Source organism: Saccoglossus kowalevskii, chromosome 19, assembly GCF_978046115.1.
Source record: "Saccoglossus kowalevskii chromosome 19, keSacKowa6.1, whole genome shotgun sequence".
NCBI classification, from domain to species: Eukaryota; Metazoa; Hemichordata; class Enteropneusta; family Harrimaniidae; genus Saccoglossus; species Saccoglossus kowalevskii.
Window position 1 is genome coordinate 9,818,417 of NC_140659.1, and position 27,451 is coordinate 9,845,867.

Sequence of the window (27,451 nt, forward strand, 5' to 3'; positions counted from 1 at the left end):
AATGCATGAAACAACGCATGTGTTGCTTTGTGTATATGATGTAATCGCTCCAAGCAAAATCACTGGAAAAACAATTGTGATGGTTTTTCAGGTATCCATTCACATGTCACCAGTTGTCGCATGTTATATACTGCGAAATTAGAAGCCGTATCCATTCGTTTTGAGCAAGTGAGAACCAAAAAAAATCACTGATTCTCATATGTGTAGTTGTTATATAAGAAGCAACATCCCTTCTATTTCTAATATAGATTTTACAGTAATTGTTGCTGCATTGCCTCAACAATAACCTCATGGGAAACGGCCTTTAACACTGAACATGCTCACCACCGTACCTTGCTGAATACCAATACATAACTGTCAGCAGAGGGTAGCAAACTCATCCACATCAAATTAACACACCAACAAATGTTTTCTTGTGTTACCAACATTAACATATTTATTGATAAAAGCCTCTGGCACATGATGGATAGTTTAAAAACTCAAATCCACTCAACATATTCTAACAGCCCTGCTTAGCATCATAAAGATATCCACTGTTCTTAGCTTACAGTGCAGTCTATGTCAAAACACCTTGAGGAACTACAATAGAATAATGTGTGCTGGAAATAATAAAAAGTCTAACAAAACAAAAATATATATAGATAAGAAACACTGCAAACAAACCTCCATACTGGCAAAAAACTGGATCTAAACATCAGAAATACAAAAAAAAAAAAAATCTGGACCCAGTAATTATGCCAAAAAATGATAAAATTCACATCCAAAATATACTACTATTAAAATACCTTTTTTTTAAATTTCAGAAAATTCACAATAATTATTAGAAGGCCTACAATTATATTCTTGTCTATGGGTCTGAGTGAGAATTAAGCATGAAGCCACAGAAGGTGATATCGAGAATGGAGTGAAGATTAATCTACCTCACCTTGTCCACCAAGTTAGGGGGTACTATGAATCAAGTTGCCCTGATATTGTATAATTATACTTTAAGTTTGCTTGCACTATTGTTGATTTCCAACTGAACTTGATCTGCGATTTTTTACATAGTTAGGGGCCATAGCAATTATTATGCTAGGGGACCCTATACCAATTCATTATTTTTTTGTAAATAACAATCGAATACACCTTCTGAGGCACACACTTCTCCCATATAAAGTGCTCTCCTAATAGTAATATTTATCACAAACGTTCAATAGTTGAGCTCCTCTCAAACCACACAGGAGATGCCTTGAACCACACTCATACAAACAGTACACAAGAAAACAATATTAGAAACTAGAGGCAAATAAAAACAATGATTATATAAGTATTCTCATTTCATCAATATGTGTACTCCTTCAATCATTACTCAGTTTCCATCGGATTTTCCGAAATATATAGAAATACCAGACACCTGGAAATATCATGTTTATAACATCGTACAAGACATTCTCTTAAAGAAGGCAAATATTATATAAACTCAACATGTGAAGAGAAATCATCACAGATAAAATAAACAATTCCAAGAAACCCATCATGATACAGAAAAATTTAGTTTGAAGATAAATGTTCAAACTTCTATTAATGGATTATTAACACAACAATTTTATAAGCAAATATAGAGCTAAATACACACATGATTTATCAGTTTAAAAAAAATAACATTTAAAATCTTGGATGGTGAAGTAATTTTCCCAATAAGAACACTATAACCATGGAATTGTCATGCACCACAAATAATTTATCAATCTTTCAAACATGACAACTCAGTTTTATAAAGACAAATCTTTTTGGTCATTGGTTGAGGGCAACGGTTTGTGAAAAAAATTAATTATTATGCTTGTTTCGAACAATGAGCAAAAAATTATTATGCTTTTTCAACCGGAATGTATAAACAAGATGTGTTCTTTATTTGGGGCACCTAATATAGACATTGTAACCTTTTGCAGCCCACTCACTCTCAAAATAATATGTAAATGTACAACCTGAACTTGATTTTCATATATTGCGGAGACGCCAATGGTGTTAGAAATTTCAGGATAATGGTATGGCTCACTCATTCATGATTTGGAAACATAAAGTCATAAATTTATTATTATTGTATTAGTAACTTATCAAGACGTAATGAAATATTGAACCTTGTTAATCTTTGGTTTGCAAGGTGTTACACAATGTAATTCCCAAGCGTTGACAGCCACTTATATTAATGTAGCTAATGTCCACACATCATTAAGTCTCAAAGCCGTTAGGGTAGCAGTGTCCAAAATTCATCTAAACAAAGTATTTTAAAAGTATTGTATACGTCGCATGGGACTCGTATTGAACACAATGTAACACAGTGACTTTGGAGCTTCAAGGATGGATGCTTCTTTTGAGAAGGGGGAGGGGGGTTATAAATTTTTTTTTGAAGCAACTACCAACTGCACTATCAGTGTATCTCACAATCCTTTTTATTAAATGGGCCCCTCTATCAATCGGATTTTATTTTTAATTCAACTACCTGACAGGAAATGACCACATGCTATCAACCCACCTTGATGTTTCTGCTTGATGATGGAAAATAGTGATTTAGTTTTTATTTTCAGATTTTGTGTTGAAATTAAAATTCCACTAAAAATCCATGACTGTAAAGTACTGTAAAATACTTTATTTTCACTTGGAATTAATTTTTGCTATTTCCGCTGGAGGAATGATTCAGTGAAAATAAAATCCAGCGAATATACTTTTTTTATATATATTTTACATTCAACTCATCAAGAATCAGTGAAAATAAAATCCACACAAAACACCCAAAAATTCTTTTCAGCGAAAATTAATTCCAGCTAAAATAAAGTATTTCACAGTACTCTATTTCAGCCCAAATATTATTTCAGTGATAATTAAATTAAGTAGTTTACAGTATAACATTTCAACCTCCCATTAAATAAAATCTTAGTTCATCCTCCTGCCAAAATAATTATTTTGTCATGGTCCAATTAATATAAGGAGTATGGTAACAGAAAAACTTAACCTGTTGAGAGAAATGTTCTGATTGTCATTTGTTACGCATAACAACGATTCATCCGACTGTTTTAAAGCGAGCTTGGGCCCTTCTGATTATTCTTCGTCGACAGAAGTGCAGATATTAGTGAAATGAGAATGGTGATTGTTTCTTTCGGTCGTCTTTTTTGATTTACTGTACTCGACGACAGTAGTAACCCAGTGCTTTGCACTTTTCACATAGATGTTGGGGGTGTTCTTTACTTTGGTCAGAGACATCAAGTCCATCAGGCTTCTCAAGAGGGCGCTGTTCAATCAAAGAATATTGATCAGTGAGTAAAGCAATAGCAATAACATTGAAACAATGTTGCAAACAATTCTGGTTTACTGAGTTGATGGTATCCATTGAGTACTATAAAATTAGTAGAGCCATGAGCAGTTGATTACAAAACTCATCATTAATTTGTCTATATTAATAATTATTTTAAACTGTGATATCTTTTCTTTCTGATATGTATATAAGCAATAAACAATATTACACAAAACAAAGGTGTTTTCACCCCATGACATGGGTATCTACTGTAATATATTTGTTTTTTTATAGTACTGGTATATGAATCCATGATATTTGGAAGAATGAGCACTATGAGAACAACTCTCATGGCCGTCTTGTTTACACAAGATCTCACACAAGATTTTGGCAGCTATAGATTTATTAGAATTGTTTGATATTGAACTATGATACTTAATAATACTGAGGGAGTGAGACTAGGACCAGAACATGTAATAAATAAATCAAGTTATGTACCATATTTACCTGCTTATGAGGATAGACATTAATATGACACTTGATACATTCCTGTCCCATATTAGCCCAGCTGTTACCGCTCATCCACTTGCGCTTGCACTTGGGACATTTGTATTCACCAAAACATCGTTTCTTTCCTTGGTATGGAGTTAATCCTTCTCCCTTTGGTCTGGCCTGAAATTGGATGCAAACAAACAATAATATTTACATAAATTCATAATAATACTACCGTAAAATCTGTATTAGAAGCCACATCAATAATAGAAGTCGCACCCATTATTTTTGAATAATTGAGAATCAAAAATTCATCATTTCTCATATGTGTAGATGCTCTAATAGAAGCTGCAGTTTCTAATACAGATTTGACAGTATTCAAGAATTTGGTGTCAATTGAGTTTCTGTAACTAAATTCTAAGGTGAGGCACTGGGTATACCACATAAATTGAATCCATTTAGTAGCCAAAAATGTTCATGGGTGTATATGGCATTGAGAGTGAATTAATGATTTTTTATATTTTTTTTTATTAGGAAGACCAGTGGAAAGTACTGTAAAATCTGTATTATGAGTTGCATTCTATTTGGGAATAGAAGTTGCACCTATTCTTTTTGAACAATTAAAGACCCAAAATTCATATGTGTAGATGCTCTAATAGAAGCCGCATACCTCAATTCTGTTGAATTGTATCATTTTAATAGAAGCTATTGTAAAATTAAAATATTTTAGCTGGACTTAATTTTCACTGAAAGAACTTTCTAGAATTTATATGGAATATATATATTTGTATGAAATTTATTTTTATTGATTGTTTGATGAGTTGAATGTAAAATATCAGGAAAAAGGTATAATACAGATTTTACACTAGTTTAACTTACAAGGTGCTATTGCAGACGATTCTGGTTGCAACAAGGTTACTAAGAACAAGAATATCTAACCACTTTAAAATGCCTATATATAATTATGAAAGTCACTATCATATACTGAATGAAGAGCCACAGTCACTGCATGTTTTTATCCTATAAAATTTTAACTGGATACATAAAATTTTAGGAAACTTTGTCTTACTCAATATCAACACCCTTCCCATTTCTTTCTTGACACATCCTGTACACTCCTATTATAGAATAATTTATATGTGCTTTCTCTGAGACTCAACATATCATGGTGCTGTGGGTCTGCTTTAATATGAGCTAGTTTAAAATCAAATCCCACGACTTCCAGGTCACTGACACTACGGTACTGGCATTGCACTAAACCAATCAAATTGCCTGACTTCCAGATCATTGACACTGCTAGCATTGCACTCAACTCAACTAATCAAATTGCAAGATTTCCAGATTATTGACACTGCTGGCATTGCACTCAACCAATCCAATTGCCTGACTTTCAAATCATTGACACTACTGGCATTGCACTCAACCAATCAAATTGACTGACTTTCAAATCATTGACACTACTGGCATTACACTCACCTCAACTAATCAAATTGCAAGATTTCCAGAATATTGACACTGCTGGCATTGCACTCAACCAATCAAATTGCAAGATTTCCAGATCATTGACACTGCTGGCATTGCACTCAACCAATCAAATTGCCTGACTTTCAAATCATTGACACTACTGGCATTGCACTGAATCAATCAAATTGCCTGACTTCCAGATCATTGACACTACTGGCATTGCACTGAATCAATCAAATTGCCTGACTTCCAGATCATTGACACTACTGGCATTGCACTGAACCAATCAAATTACATATCTTCCACTTGACAATACTGGCATTGCACTCAACCAATCAAATTGCCTGACTTTCAAATCATTGACACTACTGGCATTGCACTGAATCAATCAAATTGCCTGACTTCCAGATCATTGACACTGCTGGCATTGCACTGAACTAATCAAATTGCATATCTTCCAGATCATTAACACTACTGGCATTGCACTGAACCAATCAAATTGCCTGACTTCCAGATCATTGACACTACCAGCATTACACTGAACCAATCAAATTGCCTGACTTCCAGATCATTGACACTACTGGCATTGCACTGAACCAATCAAATTGCATATCTTCCACTTGACAATACTGGCATTGCATTCAACATATCAAATCAACTAGAGGTTTGAAGGGCAACGATTCTAAGCTACCACTATTACTGCATGCATCTACCAAGTGTTAGCCAAACCCATATAATGATGAGAGGAATGCATCACATGAAACTTGTCTAATCAATGATTCCCATACTAATGATCTATCTGATACCATATTCTTAATTCCCTCCATTAAAATGAAAAACGAGATGTAATTAAAGACTTTTCAGAAGAACAACTAAGATATGGCCACTTTGTTACGCCTAGTTGTCATGACAACTACACTAACTACTACAAGCTTGAGCAATTATACAGTTAATTTACCATCCAGCTATGTTGCCTCCCAGCTAGTCAATATCAGCAACAGAAAAACACGACTCCAATCAACATGCAAGTGTTTTTTTGTATTTTTAACAGTTTTGTTTTGATTTTGATTTTTTATGAAAATCAAATTATTTGTTCATTTTCTCTATAAATTCCAACAAAAAACCTAACCAATAGTTGTGACATACTTGATGACTCAAAACATAAATAGGGGAGGGTGGGGGGCTTCCTACTTACTCCCTAACAAATGAATCTTGGTTATTGCTACCTGATTTCTCTTATGGAGTGATTATTATATGAAAGTAAACAAATGTGCAACACAGTGTTTACTTACTGTTGTTGTAAAATACTTTTAGCTAGATTAAATTTTGTATAAAGTGTATTTTCACTGATATTTGTTGAGGTTTAATGTAAAATGTTATGGGAAGGTATTTTCCTTGATCCATCTGTTCATCAAAAATAACTTAATTCAAAGTAATTCACATAATGCCATATTTTATTTTTTTTCATATAACTTCTTTGCGTGACATTATTTTCTATTGGTTTGATAAAAAATGTTGAGAAAATTTCATGATAATAGACTCAGAAATTGATGTCGAGATCTCATTTAAAGTGAGACACAAACTTGTAAATTTCCCTTAAATAGTTTAAATAGTGTTACATACTCTTCTGTAATAACATTCACTGTTACTTGGAACACAAGCTGGGATGTGATGATTGGAGAAAATGGAATACTACTAGTATTTGAGTGCCAAAAAAAACAAGCTTTGTGGCTCTCACTTTCTCTCTCTCACCAAAAGATATTTTGTCTTTCACTCATGAAGGTATAAACAGAAGGAGGTACAACTGGCTTAAGCCTATTAAATTTCCTTTGATACTAGTAATCCTCTTATTTTGTCTGTTTAAACACTTATGTATTAGTTTAAATTGAAGCCTTCTTTACAATGGTGTTAAAACTATGTCCCTCCAGAATACTCTGCGCATGCAGTAGATGATGGAAACTGTTTTCAATTTTTTTTTTTGTCAACCATTATCCAGACGTCGTGATTTTGTGAAAAATATATCCTCTTCAACCATGACTTCTTCAATTTCATTTACTTCCGCTGAATTGAAGCAATTATTAACTTCATCTTCTTGAACACGTACACAACTTTCCAGCGACAATGACCTTTTGCCCGACGTTTTTTGAATATTCTTAAAGGCTCCTGAAGTACGTCCGTAATACTGACATCGGAAATATCTGCAGTTCCATTAAAATATGGTCAGTGTATCATGATTGAAAGTCATTGAAAGGTTTGTTTAAGGGGTTGCAGCTGATTGGTACAACAGGCCGGAACAAACACAGTTGTTGTTGTCGTGTAGTTTTTCCAAAAAATCTTCGATTCAATGTGCTCTGAATACATCAAATATTGCCAGGGCTTTTTGTTTATTGGGTAACCACAGATTCTGGTGAAATGGCTGTCGTGCTGAGTGTGAACTACAGTAATAATAGCAATAATCCTCAGACGTGTGTTGGCTAGTGGAAGTGTAACACCCGTTTTAACGTGTGAATTAGTAACAGACATTGAATAATAAATGCTCTTTGTTCTTATTTGTTAAGATTCTATTTTAAATTCATTGACAATCACGTGCAAATGAAAGGTCAAAGTTGAAATAATTCGTCTGCAAGTAGAATACAAATAATAAGATGCGCAAATTAGACGAAAATTGCTTTCATGTAAAAAATTCATTGCAGTAAAAATTTCCCATCCTACAGTATGTTAATTTGCCTTATCTGTAGACAATTTGTTGTGCTGCTAGATTAACAAGCAAACATTATAATCACTGAGTAAACGACGGAAATGAACATGGAACATTTGATCTTAAGGATGCTGTATACCTTTTTTTGCTTTGAAACCCAAAATTCTACTTTTTTGTATTTTTCAATGCTGGACTACAAGGAGCAAACACTCAGTAGGAAAAAAAATGAATTGAATGGTTTTATAAGGTGTAAAAAACAATTTTTGTTAATTAAAAACAAAAGCACATGTCATTGTTTTGAAAGCTATGTTTTAATTAATCAGCCAAAGACATAATAGACAGATAATTTGCATAATAGTCGCCACCCATGGCAAATATAAACAGTCTCTTGCATTCAGTACAAGCTCAGACTAGTAATACGAGTACATTTTTGTATTAGTAGTCCGAGGTACAAGTTACACGCACTCCATTTACGATCGTCCACAAATTTAATTTCGGTGAATTTCTCGCTCTTCAAGCAGTCGACTATGAAACCGTCTTGGGGTTGACTATGACAGTGATGAAAGAAAATGAATGCAAGGAAATTTTGAGAAGAACGTCAACAGTATGTAAAGCGATTATTATGAAAATTTAATCATGGAAGGTACCTTCCACGATTTAATTGATCAGACCATGGAGGTATAAACAGAAGGTAGAAAATTTGAGCACATGGCAGACTTAGTTTTCGTGACCAAATTACGTGTCATGGACTCCGACCACAATGAGTCGGAAGTGAAACACTTGGGCCCGGACTTGGCTACACCATGGCTACACGTAAAGCCTGAGACAAGCAGCTGTAAAAGCGTGTGTGTGAGCATCCTTGTTTTACCTGTTTTATTTTTCTTTATCTTCACATTCTCAATAAATAATTTGACGAATTCAATGAAGTTAGATTTGTTATACATGATATAGAAAGTGAACTGAATGTAAGATACCAGCAGTAGTAGTCCCCGCCAGCAGTTGTTCCGGTAATACGTATTACGTATTGAAGATGGAAAAAGAATCATCAAACTAATTTTGTCAACAGTTTTGGGAACTAAAAAACGGAAAACACGATTTATGGCGAACAGGTTATTTTACAAATCAACAAAATAATAACGGAGCAAACAAACTGAAAATTCACCGCCCGATCGACAGACAACTTTAAACCTAAGCGATCGCATCTCCCGATTCAGTTTAGCACTTGCTGTGACTTCTATCCCCCTCATTGCCATTCAAATCAGATAATACAGATATTTGTTGAGACATCTCGCGCAGTAAAACAAAAATCTTGGAAAGAAAACTACATGTAGTTGACTCTGGTTGTGCGTTCAGCCACAGTTATTGCTTCAGCAGCTGAGCAAGAGAATGACCTTCCATGGAGGGCAATGTATGGTAATGAGTCTTCCAGAAAAGGAGTGTCTCCTCCTACAACATATTAATGAATATGTAAATCATGACGTCATTTTGGCACGGCTTTGTCATGCCGTGAAACAGTGTTTCCTATTGGATTCGGGAGCATAATTTCGTACTTTATAACCAATTGCGACCACGCATATCCACACATTTGTGTGATTATGACAGACAGATACCATGACTATTCTTCATGAGTTTGTTTTGATCCATGGGACAAACGGATTTTGAGTTAGCCGACGATACGTTGCTGCTAAGTTGTTTTTGCCGTTTTCTCGGTGAAAGAAAACAGCGATTCACCGCAACTGCAGGCCTTTGAACTCCAGTTTTAGTGGACGCATTATACTAATTTTTCGCACAGACACTCTTCGATATGTTCCCTCTCAAGCCGCGCTGGGATTTTTCTATTTTCCTATTTGTTTAGAAATTACGTTCTAATTTCTGAATACCGGAAAGAACCAGATCGCATTGTTTTTTCAAGATAGCTAAATTATTATTTCTTCTCCAACTATCATGTCGATACATATCTCAATTAACGTGGAATGGTGGTGAGCGTCGTTTTGTTGCCAATGTTCCACTAAATTTCTTTATTCATTGGTTCAATTATTTTTTTACTGAAAATGGCTTTCTGTGTTTACACAGAGATCACGTGACTATACACGTCCATACACACACTATCTTGTTGATTTCATATCCAGTGTGAAATAAGCTTTCCATCAATATATAGCTTTGTGTGGTTCAGTAAATATTTAATATGAAAATATCAGTTTAGAAAATCAATACCAAAAACGTGTACAGCATCCTTAAACCAGTTGTAACTCCTTCTGTTTATACCTCCATAAGACTTTGAAAGAACAAAATACAGTTTAACTTGTCATGTGTTAAAAAGAAGAGATGCAATAAAGAGAACAGAAACATAATCTATTACTGTTATACTAACAGTAGATAGCCAATGGATGTAATTCAACCCATCTGACCTTTCTCACCCACCACAACAACCATAAATTGCAACTGCACCCAAAAGTAGAACAAACACAATGTTGCCCAAGGTTACATTACATTATTTTGAAATATTAAAATAAATAAAGTTAAATCTAAATAACCAAAATATATTTAACTTTATAAATCTTTTATATTCTGGTTATAACATTTAGCTAGTTTACATTTTAACAAAGTTGCTGCTGAAGTAATAAAGGCGCTGTTTCTTGTTAACCTTTATTCTGCCAGCCCCATGCACTTTTACATTGACTTGACCAGATAAGGGTTAAAAGGTCAGTTACACTTGGGTATATTTTTATGAGGGATAAGAACCTCCAGTACTATCAAAATGAAATGTGTGGAACAATTATAGGATGTAAATTTGAATGGAAAAAAAAAAAAAAGCTAAGCCACGCATTACAGATTATATTACAGATATTTATCAGGGCTCTTTACAAAAGTAATTTTTATAAAAGGTGTGAGAGGCATTTGACATCAGTTTTGTCATATTTTTCAATCCAAGTATTACTTTAAATGTAGTTATTTTCACTGATGATTATAATTTGCAAACTTAAAACCTAGTGAATAGTTCAAAACAATAAATGTCAGTGAAAATAAATGTTTTCACAGTACTGTGTTAAAGTAACCCTTGTCACAATGGTACCATGGGGTAACATATAAAGATGCAAACAGCATATAGTTAGATAAAAAATGCTTTTTTGTAAAATAAATTCCAGCTATAGGTAATTTGACTCAGTATTACTCAGGAAAACTTCGAAAATTCATTGTTTAAACAGCGTTATGTGAGTAGACAATGAGACACTGCAGCTTTACAGCGGTTCTGAGGACGTCTTGCAACTTTGCAAAACACTTGGCTTTTGCTTTGTTCTAGACTTGATGGTAGCGTAATATGTGAATTTCACTATTTTCCAGGGACTGTCAACATGATGATTTGCTAATTTAGTGAACGTATTCAATAATTATCCGTCATTTCATGAGTATACACAATCATACTTGATTTAAGAAATACTAAAACAAATAATCAAAATAACCTATTCATGTATTCTAAAGACTGTGCTTTACACTTGTCTAGTATAATAACAGAATGATCTGAGCTGTGCGCCTATCAATGGGCTGTCAAGTCTAGATTGGATAAAAACCAAATGCTAACTCAGATTGTTCATATAATTCTTAGAACTGCTGTAATTTCCCCCGAGTAACACAATTGTGCATTGTTTTCTACTTCCTGTTCTGGTTCTGTTTTGGGTTTTGAGATACATTTAACAGATTCAGACAGCAACATTGAGAGAAGTCAAACAAATCACCCACTCATTTAGGGCCTCAATTTTAAAAACTGTATAATTATCTTTTAATGTATAAGTAGATTGTAGTTAATCTGATCAATAAACTTTCCTGCACAAGTGATAACATTTTGTAAATAGAAGGAAATTGAATTAAGAAAACACTATACTCCACAAAACATGTATGATACTTCCGTTATTAGAATCACAGTAAAATATTGTAAAGCGTGACCATGTATTTTTTTTTTTGCTATCAGGTAATTATAAATTCAAAATGGCTGCCAAACACACATTATTTTGTCAGTAATGCGACATTCACCAGGTGTATTTCACAAAATTTTTCATTCTGAGCAATTACAGAAGTTACTGTAAAATGATTATTTTTCACTGATTTAACATTTCAGGCATATTCAGTGGGTTTTAAATTCACGGTTTTATCATTTAGATAATGTGTTTCATGCTGAATTTTACAAATTCACTGGGTTTTAATTTAGCGCATTTTCCAGTCAGCGAAATGAGCAAAATTAAAACCCAGTGAATATTTTTCAACTAGAGCCTAGACATGCTACTAATATTTTGTTTATTAACCAATTAAATGAAGTACAATTTATTGCAGTGTAATGAATAATAGAGTGGTTTCACTTTTGTTCATGTGGCAATTATTAGTTGATGTAGTGTGTGGGTAAAAACTCATAACTTTTATCCATTTCTAGAAAATTAGCATATTTTATATATATCAGCCAATCAACATCACTCACTGATATCAAAAGCAAAATCCAGACTGTAATGAAGAGGGCATGCAGTAGTCCAGTTTCCAGACTAATAATAGAGCAAACTGCACTGTACTAATTGTATAACAGGTCTGGCTATGATCAATTTCTTGGAACCACCCAGTAAAAAAAGATAAATCCAGCCAAGCAAACCTTAGGATAATGACAACCCTGCAGTGTGATTAGATATAGTCCCAGCAATTAGGTACAGGATGTTTTTATTAAAAACAAGTAATTAAATTCTTTCTTGATTTGTGTAAGCCTATATAGTTTTATAAATTCCAATGAGTCAGTCTAGCACAGAAAGCAATTTTCCACCTATTCTGAAGATCTTTGAAAATTAGATAATTGCTATGTTTATTGTTTGTTACTGTGAAATACCTTATTATAGCTGGAATTAATTTTCCCTGAAATAACTTTTTTTGAGTGTTTTGTATGGAATTTAATTTACAGTAACTAAAATCCAAGTGAGGTCTACCCAAGGTACATATACACTAACTATCAAAGCAACCAGGTTTGTAATTTTCAAGAGGAAGTAAAAAGTTTACGTGGACGATGGACAATCACTCATATGATAAGTTCCGCTCAACAAAGACAGAGGAGCTAATAAAGCTGCAAAATAGAAAAAAAATCGATAAACTAATACCAAATAGTACATAAAAGTAAGTTGTATGTAAATTATTTATATGCACTCATCTGTCAGAGAGCAAATACCATACTAGTATAATTAAAACCAATATTTCAACAATCAAAACAGGACGACGAAGCTGAAACATCCAAGAACCAACACATACCAAAAATTATATCTCAAAAGTGAATATTCTAGGTGTATTTTAAGTCTGACCGGCTGAAAGTGGGAAATTATTAGTACTGTAAAATCTGTATAAGAAGTCGCATTCCTAATAGAAGCCGCAACCATTCTTTGAGACCACAAAAATCACCATTTCTCATATGTGTAAATGCTCTTATGGAAGAGCATCCCCTCTGTTGCATTGTACCATTTTAATAAACAAGCAGCCTATCGGCTGAGATAGCTCCGCAATGCACATTTCAATTAAAGAACTGAAGACATCATTAGAAAATGAACAATATGAATAGTATCAAAGCAATCGGACTTACAGTTTTTAACAAGAAGTCAAAATATCACTTTTTACCAAAAATTACAAAAAATATTCACCAAAATAAATTAATTAGAGAATTGAAGATATCATCACAAAATGGACAAATCTGAGAGAGGTCCACATGTAGTACCTATATATGTAATATCAAAGCAATTGGACTTGCAGTTTTTAACAAGAAGTCAAAAATATCACTTTTTACCAAAAATATTCACCAAAATTAGAGAACTGAAGATATCATCACAAAATGAGCAAATCTGAGAAAGGTCTACATGTAGTATCTATATATGTAATATCAAAGCAATTGAACTATTGGTTTTTAACAAGAAGTCGAAAATATCACTTTTTATCAAAAATAACAAAAATATTCACCAAAATTAGAGAATTGAAGATATCATCATGAAATGAACAAATCTGAGAGAGGTTCACATGTAGTACCTATATATGTAGTATCAAAGCAATTGCACTTGCGGTTTTTAACAAGAAGTCGAAAATATCACTTTTTACCAAAAATGACAAAAATATTCACCAAAATTAGAGAATTAAAGATATCATTACAAAATGAACAAATCTGAGAGAGGTCCACATGTAGTACCTATATATGTAATATCAAAGCAATTGCACTTGCGGTTTTTAACAAGAAGTCGAAAATATTACTTTTTACCAAAAATTACAAAAATATTCACCAAAATTAGAGAATTGAAGATATCAACATGAAATGAACAAACTTAAGAGAGGTCTACCCAAGGTACATATACACCAAGTATCAAAGCATTCAGGCTTGTAGTTTTCAAGAAGAAGTCGAAAAAGTAAAACATTGACACGGACGACGACGATGGACAATCACTCATATGATAAGCTCCGCTCGACAAAGTCAACAGCGGAGCTAAAAACGCGGCTTTTAATATTGATTTTAAAGTACTCTAAATATCCAAACATATTTTAGTATATAAGGTGATAATAGAATTTGCTGAACAATTTAGGTTGGATTTGTATATGCTTCACAAGTTTAGCCTGTACCAACTGCTGTCCCTCCCCCTCCCATTAAAGCATTTGTTTTCACTGGTATTTCATTTCACTATATGTATTTTGATATTTGATCATGTTCACTTGGATTTAAATGAGCTGATTTTTTCAGTGATTCAGACAATTTTATCACTCATCAGCAAATATAGTGAGCTATGAATATTTAATATTTACAGTAATGTACCTCATTAACAACTCCCAGAAGAAGAAGAAAACTCAACCAAACAGCTGTTTTAATGGAGGCATTTGTTTCACAGCTGGTCAGTACGTTTTTTAATCACCAAATCTCCACAGGTCAACTAGTTTGTTTGAATTACGTCATTAGGCTTGCACTAATACATCCCATCTGGTTTATTTAATTCAAAACTTAATGGAGGAGAAAAATTATCTTATGTTTTTTTTTGAGTGGAGGTAAACACACCACTGCCAATAGTTGAGCCTGGGGTACAACAAGGGGGTTTCTAAAAATGCTGACAAAACAAGGGTCAAAGGGGAGTCTGTTTTTGTAGAGATCCTTCTATGGAAATATGTAGGACATTATTATGGTCTCAAGCTGTGATTTATTATGCAACTGCAAAGACCAGTACATGGATCATCAGGGGTAATAATTATTACTGATTTTAGATTCCAGATTAAGCCCAGTTCGGATTAAACTTTATAAATAGCAATCAAACCTTATTTTTTATTAAAAATTAACATAACTGAATTTAAAAATAATTGTATAATCGTTATAAATTGATATGCAAATTACCTGTCATATCAAGTTCTGCTTCTGAATACAACACAACAGATCAGTTAAAATGTGCAGCTGTTTTATAAGTTTTTTGTCAGAACAAAATTGAAGAAAAATTAATCGTCATAAAAAATTAAAGTAAAAACATGATTTTGATATGCAAAAAGTAAATATTTGTATGCCAGGAACAGGATATTATTTGTTCTTTTATTGTAACATAAAATGTACTATAAAAATTCACATTGTCACAGCCAGGAATTTTTTTAATTTGCTGATTTAATGGGTTCAAAAATAGAAAATGTGAAATTTGCTGTGACTCTTTAGAACCCTGGTGTGATTTGTACTGATACAGACAACCAATAATGACTATTACCTGCAGGTAGAAAAGTTAAGTGGTTCCAGATGAAGATTTGAGGGTCATTCAACCAATATAGTATTATCCCTACTTGAAGCCAATCTACAGTAGTAGTACTATTGTGAGCAATCTATTTTTGTTATTAAGTGCACACAGCACACTTTCATTTACACCATTGTTTTCATATATATGCAAACAAGCAACCTCTTGTCAAAATAGAGAAATTAGAGAATCAAAGATATCTTTGATATCATCACGAAATGAACAAATTGAGAGAGGTGTACATATAGTACCTATATATATATAATATCAAAACAATCAGACTTGCGGTATTTAACAAGAAGTCAAAAATATCACTTTTTCCCAAAAATGACAAAAATATTCTTCAAAATAAGAGAATTAAAGATATTACCACGGAATGAACAAATCTGAGAGGTGTACATGTAGTACCTCTATACAATATATATATAATATCAAAGCAATCAGACTTGAGGTTTCTAACAAGAAGTCAAAAATATCACTGTTCACGTTGATGCATCTATTGGTATACTGTTTTGTACAAAATTTAAACGGAAATGTTCATTGCATTCATGGGAAAGTAGGCATGGGTATCATGAAAAACAAAATGACCACCAGTCGGCCATATTAGTTTGAATCACAGAAAAAATATGACGTGCACCTATAACCCAATATGTATGATCAAGCAACATATCAACTTATTAATATGATCTAATACCTTACAGATATGCAATTTAAATTTGCATGCAGCTCTTAGCCTGTGCTAACATGAATAAACGCTTAGCAAAGTCTAAGAAATGCTAAGTACAGGTTAAAATAAATCAGATTCATTATTAAGACCTGGTCCAGATTCTAGGACGGGCTAGATTTGTTTTTGTATTGTTTTAAAAACGTAGAAGTAACAAATAACTTTCCTGTAATCACATTTAAAAGGACTGAACATTTGCATATTCGTAATAAGTTTTGTCGTCCCCTAGCCCTTCCTTCAATGTCACTTTGGACCAGTAATTGTTGGTGCTACAAATTTTTGTAATTGATTGGTATAATGGTTTCTCAAAAACATTTTGTGAAAAGTGACTATCACTTCCTCTGTCCTTAGATTTTCACTGCAACAAAATTTAGTACTGTAAAAGGTTTAATTATTCACTAGATTTTAATTTTGCTTATTTCGCTGACTGGAAAATGTGCTAAATTAAAACCCAGTGAATTTGTAAAATTGAGCATATAGAACACATTATCTAAAAGATAAAACCCACTGAATATGCCTGAAATGCTAAATCAGTGAAATTTAAACCCAGTGAAAATTAGTTATTTTACAGTAATTTAAACAAATGCAAATATTTGAAATAAAAGCTGCTAACACTATTGGCTGTAAGCCTCCACAGGTAGCCAAAATGTATAGGAAAAAAACGCATTAGTTGGTAATGTGTTAATTCACCATGAAAATTTGGATTAAAACGAATATATGTCACTAACAAGATTTTATTTGTATTGTGTAATTGGATGTGGGTAGTAAATTATTATAATAGTACAAACATTTACTTTTGGTAGCCCCAGGCCAGAGGACTATTATCTCAACTTTGTCTGTAACTGATTACTCACTGGGCTTAATTGCCATTCCAATAGACCATTTTCCGTTCACTGCGAGAATCACGCGTTATGCGTGAAATCGAACGTAAAAACAGGACAAACAAAGGTCATAGCGTCGTAGTGGCGTCAAACATCACGTGGGATTCGACAAACGCGAAGTATTTTGGGGGACATTTCCATGCTTAATAATGAGCTGTCCACATTTCATGATAGGCAATTTCAATTAAGTGAGGGTATTCGGAAGCAATATTCCTCTGTCGAAGATCGGCCGGTCGATGTGAGTTAGGAAATAAAGAAATTCTAGTTCAAAATCAAATCGTTCGATTTTTTGCGGCAAACGTTCAATGCGCGTCTTTCATACATCTCGCGAGATCTCGCAATTGTACGGAAAATCACCTATTACAGTGCTTTAAAAATGAGTGTGAGAATTCACGAGATATACTAACCATGTTCTCTAATCATGTAATTGCTAGTTTGCATAACAAGCAGCCTCTCAGCTGAAATAGTTCCGCTATTAACAATGCACATTTCAACTAAAGAACTGAAGATATCATTAGAATATGAACAAATCTGAGAGGTTAACCTGAGGTACCTATAAGTAGTATCAAAGCAATTGGACTTGTGGTTTTTAACAAGAATTCAAAAATACCGCTTTTTATAACAAATTATAAAAATATTCATCAAAATTAGAGAATTGAAGATATCACCCTGAAATGAACAAATCAAAGAGAAGTCTGCCCAAGATAGTTTTAAAGAAAAAGTCGAAAAAGTTGACATGAACGACGGACAACCACTCATATGATAAGCTCCACTTGACAAAGTTGACAACTGAGCTGACAATAGCACAACTAATAATAATTTGAAAATTGAAACAGTCGGGCTTGCAGTTTTTAAAATGACATTAGAAATTATTACAAGCAGCCTATCGGCTGAGATAGCTCCGCTGTTAGCAATGCACATTTCAATTAAAGAAGTGAAGACATCATTAGAAAATGAACAATATGAATAGTATCAAAGCAATCGGACTTACAGTTTTTAACAAGAAGTCGAAAATATCACTTTTTACCAAAAATTACAAAAATATTCATCAAAATAAATTAATTAGAGAATTGAAGATATCATCACAAAACGAACAAATCTGAGAGAGGTCCACATGTAGTACCTATATATGTAATATCAAAGCAATCGGACTTACAGTTTTCAACAAGAAGTCGAAAATATCACTTTTTACCAAAAATGACAAAAATATTCACCAAAATTAGAGAATTGAAGATATCATCACAAAATGAACAAATCTGAGAGAGGTCCACATGTAGTACCTATATATGTAATATCAAAGCAATGGGACTTGCGGTTTTTAACAAGAAGTCAAAAATATCACTTTTTACCAAAAATGACAAAAATATTCACCAAAATTAGAAAATTAAAGATATCATCACGAAATAAACAAATCTGAGAGAGGTCCACATGTAGTACCTATATATGTAATATCAAAGCAATTGCACTTGTGGTTTTTAACAAGAAGTCGAAAATATCAGTTTTTACCAAAAATGACAAAAATATTCACCAAAATTAAAGAATTAAAGATATCATTACAAAATTAACAAATCTGAGAGAGGTCCACATGTAGTACCTATAGATGTAATATCAAAGCAATTGCACTTGCGGTTTTTAACAAGAAGTCGAAAATATCAGTTTTTACCAAAAATGACAAAAATATTCACCAAAATTAGAGAATTAAAGATATCAACATGAAATGAACAAACCTAAGAGAGGTCTACCCAAGGTACATATACACCAAGTATCAAAGCATTTAGGCTTGTAGTTTTCAAGAAGAAGTCGAAAAAATAAAACATTGACACGGACGACGACGACGACGGACAATCACTCATATGATAAGCTCCGCTCGACAAAGTCGACAGCGGAGCTAAAAATATTAACTTAAATTTAAAAATTGGAGGTATTGTCACAAAAATAAACACATCTGAGAGAGAACAAGAGTAACCAATATAAAGTTGATGACAAATCACAGACGATAAGTAAAATGAATAGCTATCATGAACTTCAGAGCTACTAAAGTTATTGGGTGGTCTATAACAAAGAACACTGATAATGTTTATTGATATAAACAGGAGAGTATTGAATTCATCATAAATTGTGGGAAATATTGTCAATTGTGCAATGAAATTATGGGGCACACACTGTTCATTATTTCTCTACTGTTATTGTGATGCTTTTGTGGAGTTTCCACAAAAATTGAATATTACCAAAACAGGTAAAAACAGAAGGTACAGGGCAAATCAAACATGGACAACTTTAGCGATTCATAGTAAATACTTACTTACTGAACAAATCACTTGCAATATTATTATAACAGTTATAAATACTGTCACCATTCTGATTTTTATTTACTAATCTGTTTAATTAATAATAGAATAGATGAGAGAACAATGGCCACAAAATATCAACAAGCCAAAAATGGAAAACAAGGAATAAACCCAGATACTTTGAAAAAGAGTACATGGAAGTATATCAAGTGCTTAAAATCCAGTTCTGACTTGTTTTGAGATTCTAGACCATAAACTAAACTGACAGGCACCAGCTAGAGTATGAATTAATTGTTATCATTACATTTTCAGTAATCGATTTATCCATGATTAAATTTGGTCCAACATGGTAACAAGTTCTCAACATGGAGTAAATTTACTGAGGTCTGTGTGTCCAGCATCAGCTGTCTTACAGCCTAGTCTATTTATAGCCATCCTATTATGATACTAAGGGGCCAGGTCAACATCTAGGGGTTATATTTATTGAGAAACACCAGCAGGCCCACTCTCAAGGTTTACAGTTCCACTAAATGAAACAGAGACTCTGAGGAACATTGATGTGATGTTTTGCTGCATTCCAGTACAGCTACACTATGGAATGCTGGTGAACAGCTGATTTGGATTAGGAAACTCAATGACATTAACAGACCTTTAGTCACTGTAGTTATTGCTGGATGAAAACAGATGCAACTTGGCTTGCCCTAATTATTTGTTACTGATTTACTCCAATTGCATTTGATTGTGATGTATCTGGTCGGAGTGCTACATAAAATAAAAAACGTTTTATTCAGGAATATGCTGTCAATCCCTGGTGTTGTTGTGTTAGTGGTGATACATCTTTTCAAGATGGACAATGTACAACATAGGATGTTTGCACACCGCATTCACTCTTCTGTAACATTTGTACACACAGTAAACTACAGGCAGGCCATTGAAATTATATTTGCCATGATGTATTGATGCGATCCCAGGGATTCGAGAGCCACATCTCTAATAAAATTCAGCATAAAATTGGATATATATATAAGCACGATTATTACAGCAGTGATTCAATTGCAAAACTGCAGATGGGCTAATTACACAAACCAGAAGATGAGAAGGATATACACAAAGCTAATCTCACAGAATATTACCTGCTGGATTACGTAAATATCATAAACATTGATGTCATGCGATTCCCTGATTCATTGACAACTTTCTCTTTAAAGACCAGTATACTAAGAATTTGTAAGATTTGATGATTCAAACATTTTTTTTGCTGACTTAGAAAATTTACAAATAGTGTCTCTCTCATGAATGTAAAATATTTTACAGTAAACTTTGAAAGAAGCAAACAGCCTAAATTCAAGATTGTCATCATGGTTAACAATAGACAAATTTAGGGTGTGTACACAACACATTATCTCCCTGATGTGTCTGTAGTGGTGTTCTCACTGGACGAAATAAGCCGTTGTCACAACGTCTTTTATTGGAGAACGTTGTTAAAATGTGTGTGTGAACAGAATACGCCGCTGTGGCGTCAGCGTTTTTGAAACTGTCGTAAAAAGGGTGGACCAGGTCCTCAACACCATTGTCACACCGGCTCTTGCACAACGCTATGTGTCGTGTGTACACAATACGACAGCCAAAAGCCCTCTATCGCCAACTTATTTATGCTTGTCATTACACAAGATGGCGTCAGAGGTTACAGGTCAAATGTCGAACTGGTCAGACGAAGAAATGAAATTACTGATATCTGGTATGGAGAGAATCGAATATTCAAAGCATGATGGATGGAACGTCTAGGGATGCTAGAGCATATGCTGTGATTGCAGAAAAAAGCGATTGAAAAGGGGTTGGATAGGACGTCATTACAATGTCAATGGAAGATCAAAACTTTACGTATGAAGTACAGAGAAGTGACTGAGCACAACAACAGAAGCGGTAGAAATCCGAAAACTATGTCATTTTGGGATGAACTACACAAAATATTAGATGGAAGACCAGCATTCAATCCTCAAACACCGTTGTTTTTACTAAGTGAGAACGCGAGCAGACAATTCAGCAGATTATCTAATATTTGCACAACATAAAAACAGTGCTAACACCAGCGTTTTTTAGATGTGTGAGAACGTAGCTTGTGAGAATCTTGTTTCTGGTTTACATAAATACTAGTCACCTGTTACTATATATTGAACTGATTGTTTTGTATGTAAACAAATCTGTGTGTTATATAATTAATTCTCTATGGCAGACAAGAGATTAACTTGTGGGGAGAGAGGATGGTTAAAATGAAGAAAGCAAATAACATCTTGTTTATTATTGGTGCAGGCAATGTGGTATTTGGGTTATCATAATGTAGGTCTGTTTTAGTGAAAGCACTTGACTGATTTGTGAGGTGTAGTTAAGATGTTAGGATACAGGTCTATTCATTTTGTAATTGGATCAAAGATGGCTGACTGGTAGCCATTTTGTTTTTGAATATGTGATATCTTATGTATGTGCATGCTTTGACACATTCAAAACTTCAAGACAAGAAAGAAGATAACCTGCAGAAAAAAACACACATGATAGACATGTACAATAACAATATTACCCAGACATTTCGCCTCTAGCAGTTATGGTGGGCCCCTCTAACAAATAAAGTTTTATTTATGAGATTTATTGTGTATACTTGTTTCACTGGTAACATATGAAACAGGATGGTGGTACTGATACCAGGGATTTTTTTATCTTCAGACTAGTCTGGCATTATTCTGACTGACACAGTGGTTTATTTCCACTGTACCACTGCTGATTTTAGTAAAATCAAATTAGTTAATTGCTGAAACTTATGTGTATAATTGATGCAATAACAGCTTTGTAAGTGAATAATGTTGTGTATAGTGTAATTAAGTTTGTTACAATTTTCGTTTGTGAATAATTTTGCAAATATAATGCAAATCACTATGCAAATATAAACGCAAATTACTATGCAAATATAATGCAAATTACTATGCAAGTTACTATTTAAACTGTTACCACCACAGTGGTTTAAAAGGCGGTGGTTATCGCACTGCGCATCTGAGACATTTGTGTTGATAAACATTGATTTTCCTACAATCTAATGCGCTCTTCTAATGGAAATCACAAGTATGAGGTTTGATCTGGGCGCAACTTGCACTAATTATCGTCGGTGGCTCCTTCAATACCTTCCAATCACCTAAAAAAATACCCAATTAAAGCTTGGTAACATCTCAGTTTGTACTTGATCTGCGCAACAGCCAAAGTCGCTATCTTTGTTTATATGAGACCCATATATCTCGCGCATGACTACCGCCCTTTCAACTTTTGGGGGAATATTGTGATTCATCAAATGTGTATGGCACATTATTAACCATGGAAATATCACATAAAATATTGTGATTGATCAAATGTGTATGGCACATTATTAACCATGGAAATATCACATAAAATATTGTGATTGATCAAATGTGTATGGCACATTATTAACCATGGAAATATCACATAAAATATTGTGATTGATCAAATGTGTATGGCACATTATTAAGCATGGAAATATCACATAAAATATTGTGATTGATCAAATGTGTATGGCACATTATTAAGCATGGAAATATCACATAAAATATTGTGATTGATCAAATGTGTATGGCACATTATTAAGCATGGAAATATCACATAAAATATTGTGATTGATCAAATGTGTATGGCACATTATTAAGCATGGAAATATCACATAAAATATTGTGATTGATCAAATGTGTATGGCACATTATTAAGCATGGAAATATCACATAAAATATTGTGATTGATCAAATGTGTATGGCACATTATTAAGCATGGAAATATCACATAAAATATTGTGATTGATCAAATGTGTATGGCACATTATTAAGCATGGAAATATCACATAAAATATTGTGATTGATCAAATGTGTATGGCACATTATTAAGCATGGAAATATCACATAAAATATTGTGATTGATCAAATGTGTATGGCACATTATTAAGCATGGAAATATCACATAAAATATGTTTGCGTATGACGAATCCCATGAGATGTTTGTCGCCACTATGACCTTTGTTTGTCATGTTTTTTGTTGATTTCACGCATAACAAGGGATCTCACAGTGAATGGGAAATTGTCTATTTTTTGCATAATAATGTGGAATAATGTGGAAGTATGTCATTTGTATAAAAAACATTGTCTGATTGTATGCCTTTTCTGTTTTTGACTCACACAAGTGTGCCTTGAAAATATTGAATTGAGTAATAAATCCTAGTATTTATTCACAGTTTAAAAGTAATATATAAATTGATTATAAATAGATACTATACTTCATTCCTCCACATATATAGTAATGTGTAACTTTCACTGGCATTTAATTTCAATATTTTGACATATTTACTGGGTTTTACATCCCAAATTTCCCAATGAAACAATGTATTCTATTGCAATTTGAAAATTTCACACGGATTAAGTTTAGCTGACTTTATTTATCAGTGAAAATAGCGAAATCAAAACCCAGTGAATAATTGGTGAGTTTACAGTGTGGTACAACTGCATGTGGATGATATAATGATTGAACAAATGCAAAGACAAATGAAAATGTTCAAACTGCATCCCATTAACTCAACTCAATCCTGTTCAGCCATCTAAGTTGTCACTATTTTGATTACCATATCAAGCAGACCATTAAAACTTAATTAAATGGTTCTTACTATTGGTTATCAGTATTCTGTGAATTGGACTGCACAAAAACACTGTTAACTGTATTTAAAGGTGCATGCCAGGAAATAATCCTAAATGTATTGTCCATGTAGAGTGGATTTGTCTTAATTGACTATTAAATCCTAGAATTCTATTTGCTTTGTATGTAATCTAGAAAATGACATTCAGGACCTCAAGTCATACCAGACAGATTCTGAACTATGTACCTTGGGGATACAGCTATGTGCAACTTATTTTTGATGAAGGGTGGTCTAATTAGACCAGAGACATAACTAATATTCCAATTAAAGCCTAGAGCAGCAATACTTTTGCAGTTTAGCCTTTATTTTATTATTACATAGATACATGTCCACTGATTACATCTATACCCCCACAGCCAACCTAATATAGGCACAAGAGGCTAATCACTGTTTACAAACAATTCATATACAAACATGCATTAAAAGTAAACTTTTTTCCTACAGAATTCTTAAAATTAGATAAGAGTGGTTAAAATGGACCATCAGAACACACTATAGTGTGGCACATCCACTTTAGTGTCTGTCTAGGGTTTTTTTTAATATCACCCTGGCGTCAAACATGTGATATGATTGCCATTCCATTATAATACCTTGGCAATTATACAATTTACTTATTTATTCAGGAGTTCAGTAACAAATTCTTAAGTTATAGCAAATAGAATAGGGAAAACCACACAAAAAAAAATAGAATGTCATTTCAAATTTTACAAATTAAACACAATATCATTATTTCCCATAGGAAACATACTTGTGTGATAAAGAAACCGAACCAAACATGGTAGTAAGTAACTTTTCTGCACACTGACCCACAAACTGAACCTAGAAAATCTTATATTATAAACATACATACAATAAATTAAGGTGAATTATAACCATCATGACAATAAATTGGTGCGAAAGTGTTTTGTTTGAGAAAAACTTTAAATTTTAGAATTAAAAATGTTTCTGAAAAAGACAGGTTCACAAAAAATTTAAAGGTCATAAAAGTTATGATTAACAAACAAATAAAATAATAGAAAATACACAATAAAACTGGTGTTACCTGTGGACAGTCTTTTATGTAATGGCCCTTCTGGAAACAAAGATGGCACAGATAGGTTGGTGGTGGTCGCTTTTCACGTTTTCTCTCGATCAGCGGGTTACCGAGGGTAAGGTCACTAAACTGATCTGCGATGTCGCCAATGCTGCCGTAGGGAGAAGGCATCAATTTGGATTGCTGTTGGGGGAAAAAGTGAAATTAAAAGAACGCGTTAATGCTGCCCCTGTGTCGGGTAAAAAAAAGCGGTATTGTGGAGCAGACGACAAGCGGCAGACAGTAAGAAGCCGATTTCGTGACGACAAAACATGTCGAACACCTACAAAACTACATCACGGCCAGATTTCGTATTAAGCTGGCATTAGTGGCAACTTCACTGCGAAATGTAAACAATTTGACCAATTTTGCTGACAGTTTCGTTGACTCGGTAGAATATTTGAAAGTTGAGAAACCCATACATCAAATAATGTCATCGAAGAATGCTCGTAAAAAGGGTTGACGCTCAGCGTTGGGTTCATCATGGTTGCTGTCGTTTTCTCGACCACCACGGCCGACCGATCTATCCTCGGAAATAAACCTAGGGGCTGTAGCAAGGGAAATCTTATCTGCGACGGCGGCTGGAGTTTGTCAATCACCCCCTATATACCAGAGCACAACTGGATGATGGCCGCGTTATTGAGTAGCTTCGTCTGCCTGCTATTGGACAGTGCCACATTCCAGAGCGGAGATCGTCAGCAGGGAGCCACAAGGCCTGCTATTAAAACTAACTATCCTACCATCTTATGTTTCATGACAACTCCAGGGCCGACGAATGGCAACAACAAAATGTTTTACAATTAACAAAAAAGTTTCACATATACGATTCCAAAATACACCCGATCATCGAAAAATCAGTTTAGTTGTCAAAAAAACGGAACTCAAAACAATGTCAGCACAGGAAAGAGTGAAAATGTGAACGGAAACAAGTTGCCTATAACATAAATACCGTCCGCCATCTTAGATAATTTGTGCAGATGGTGAAATAGTAGTATAGTACGCCATATAAGGTTTTTAAAAATGGTTATTACAGCGCGATAAAAAATATGAAAATATACATATCAAATCCATGAAATGTGGAAGAATATTCGGTATTTGGTGTCTGTCAAAATCGAACAATGACCTACTTTACATAACACGTTTCTAATCTGTAGTAACTACACAAATAAAATCAACAGTTCACCAACTAATACACGCACTAGGTCAATATTAATCTTATGTAAACGGCATAATCCACAAATACATTTCAACTTCGTCGTTTTTATATAGGACAATAGTAGCCCGTGTGAATGGCGCGGTCTGCGAGACCGACTACTACAATCATTTCACAGTGAGACTCCTCAACGAAATTTCAAAAACGGTTTGCATTTCACGGCGAATTATCGAATGATAATGATACCATCGGCTTTATTGTTAGCTACACACTCCAAATAATGCCGTTGGAACGATGAGATCCGGAACGATGGAGTGGCGAACGTCACTGAGCTATGAGAACAGCTGTTTTGAAAACTTTATGATTCTTTGTGAAACTCGGAGGACATTCGCGATTTGAATGAAAGTATACTGGTTAGCATGCATAGATGGTAGTGTGTGTGTTGGAATGTTTTTTTTTTCTGGTCAAATAACATTAAAAGGAATGGAATAAATTTGCTCACCTCGTTGTAGTTAGTGTTGTTGTTGTTATAATTCGCCAGCCCGTTGGTTATATTACTAATGGTGTTCGGGCTCAAATTTGGATTACCAAATTTATTTGCCCATCCAAAATCCGGGTGATTTTGAAGTTGTTGCTGCTGCTGTTGCTGTTGTCGCTGGAGTTGCGCTTGCTGTTGCTGTTTCTGTGCATTCTGTTCCTGTAGTGTCAGGTACATCCAGTTTAAAAGCTGAGCCGGTTGGTACATCGATGACGTTGCGTCAATCGTTGAGGAGAGCGACAAGTTAGACATGGTGTATCGGCGCCGGGAACTTGAATCTTACACCGAGCGTACAGTAGTGATGATCACATCGGCGAAAACGGGCCTCCGTCCCAATCAATCACTGAATTATACGGTCAACCAAACACGAGTGATATGTGGTGT

The 27,451-nt window shown here is 33.9% G+C and overlaps 1 protein-coding gene across 1 annotated transcript; it reads right to left on the reverse strand.

Annotated features, from left to right (window-relative positions):
- Window positions 1-408: 408 nt before the first annotated feature.
- Window positions 409-27,451, reverse strand: LOC100369323 (zinc finger CCHC domain-containing protein 24-like). The gene is made up of 4 exons (XM_002735381.4): window positions 27,032-27,451; window positions 25,347-25,520; window positions 3,776-3,940; window positions 409-3,265 (listed from the first exon to the last, which is right to left on the reverse strand). Exons 1-4 carry the CDS (start codon window positions 27,317-27,319, stop codon window positions 3,152-3,154), a joined length of 741 nt encoding a protein of 246 aa, XP_002735427.1. The 5' UTR covers window positions 27,320-27,451; the 3' UTR covers window positions 409-3,151.

Bases quoted from the DNA above. Each gene is read 5' to 3' on its own strand.
- LOC100369323 (XM_002735381.4), bottom strand. From the start codon at position 27,319: ATGTCTAACTTGTCGCTCTCCTCAACGATTGACGCAACGTCATCGATG. The intron at 25,521-27,031 runs GTGAGCAAATTT...TTCCCCCAACAG, and splicing joins ACAACACTAACTACAACGAG to CAATCCAAATTGATGCCTTC. The intron at 3,941-25,346 runs GTAACACCAGTT...ATCCAATTTCAG, and splicing joins ACATAAAAGACTGTCCACAG to GCCAGACCAAAGGGAGAAGG.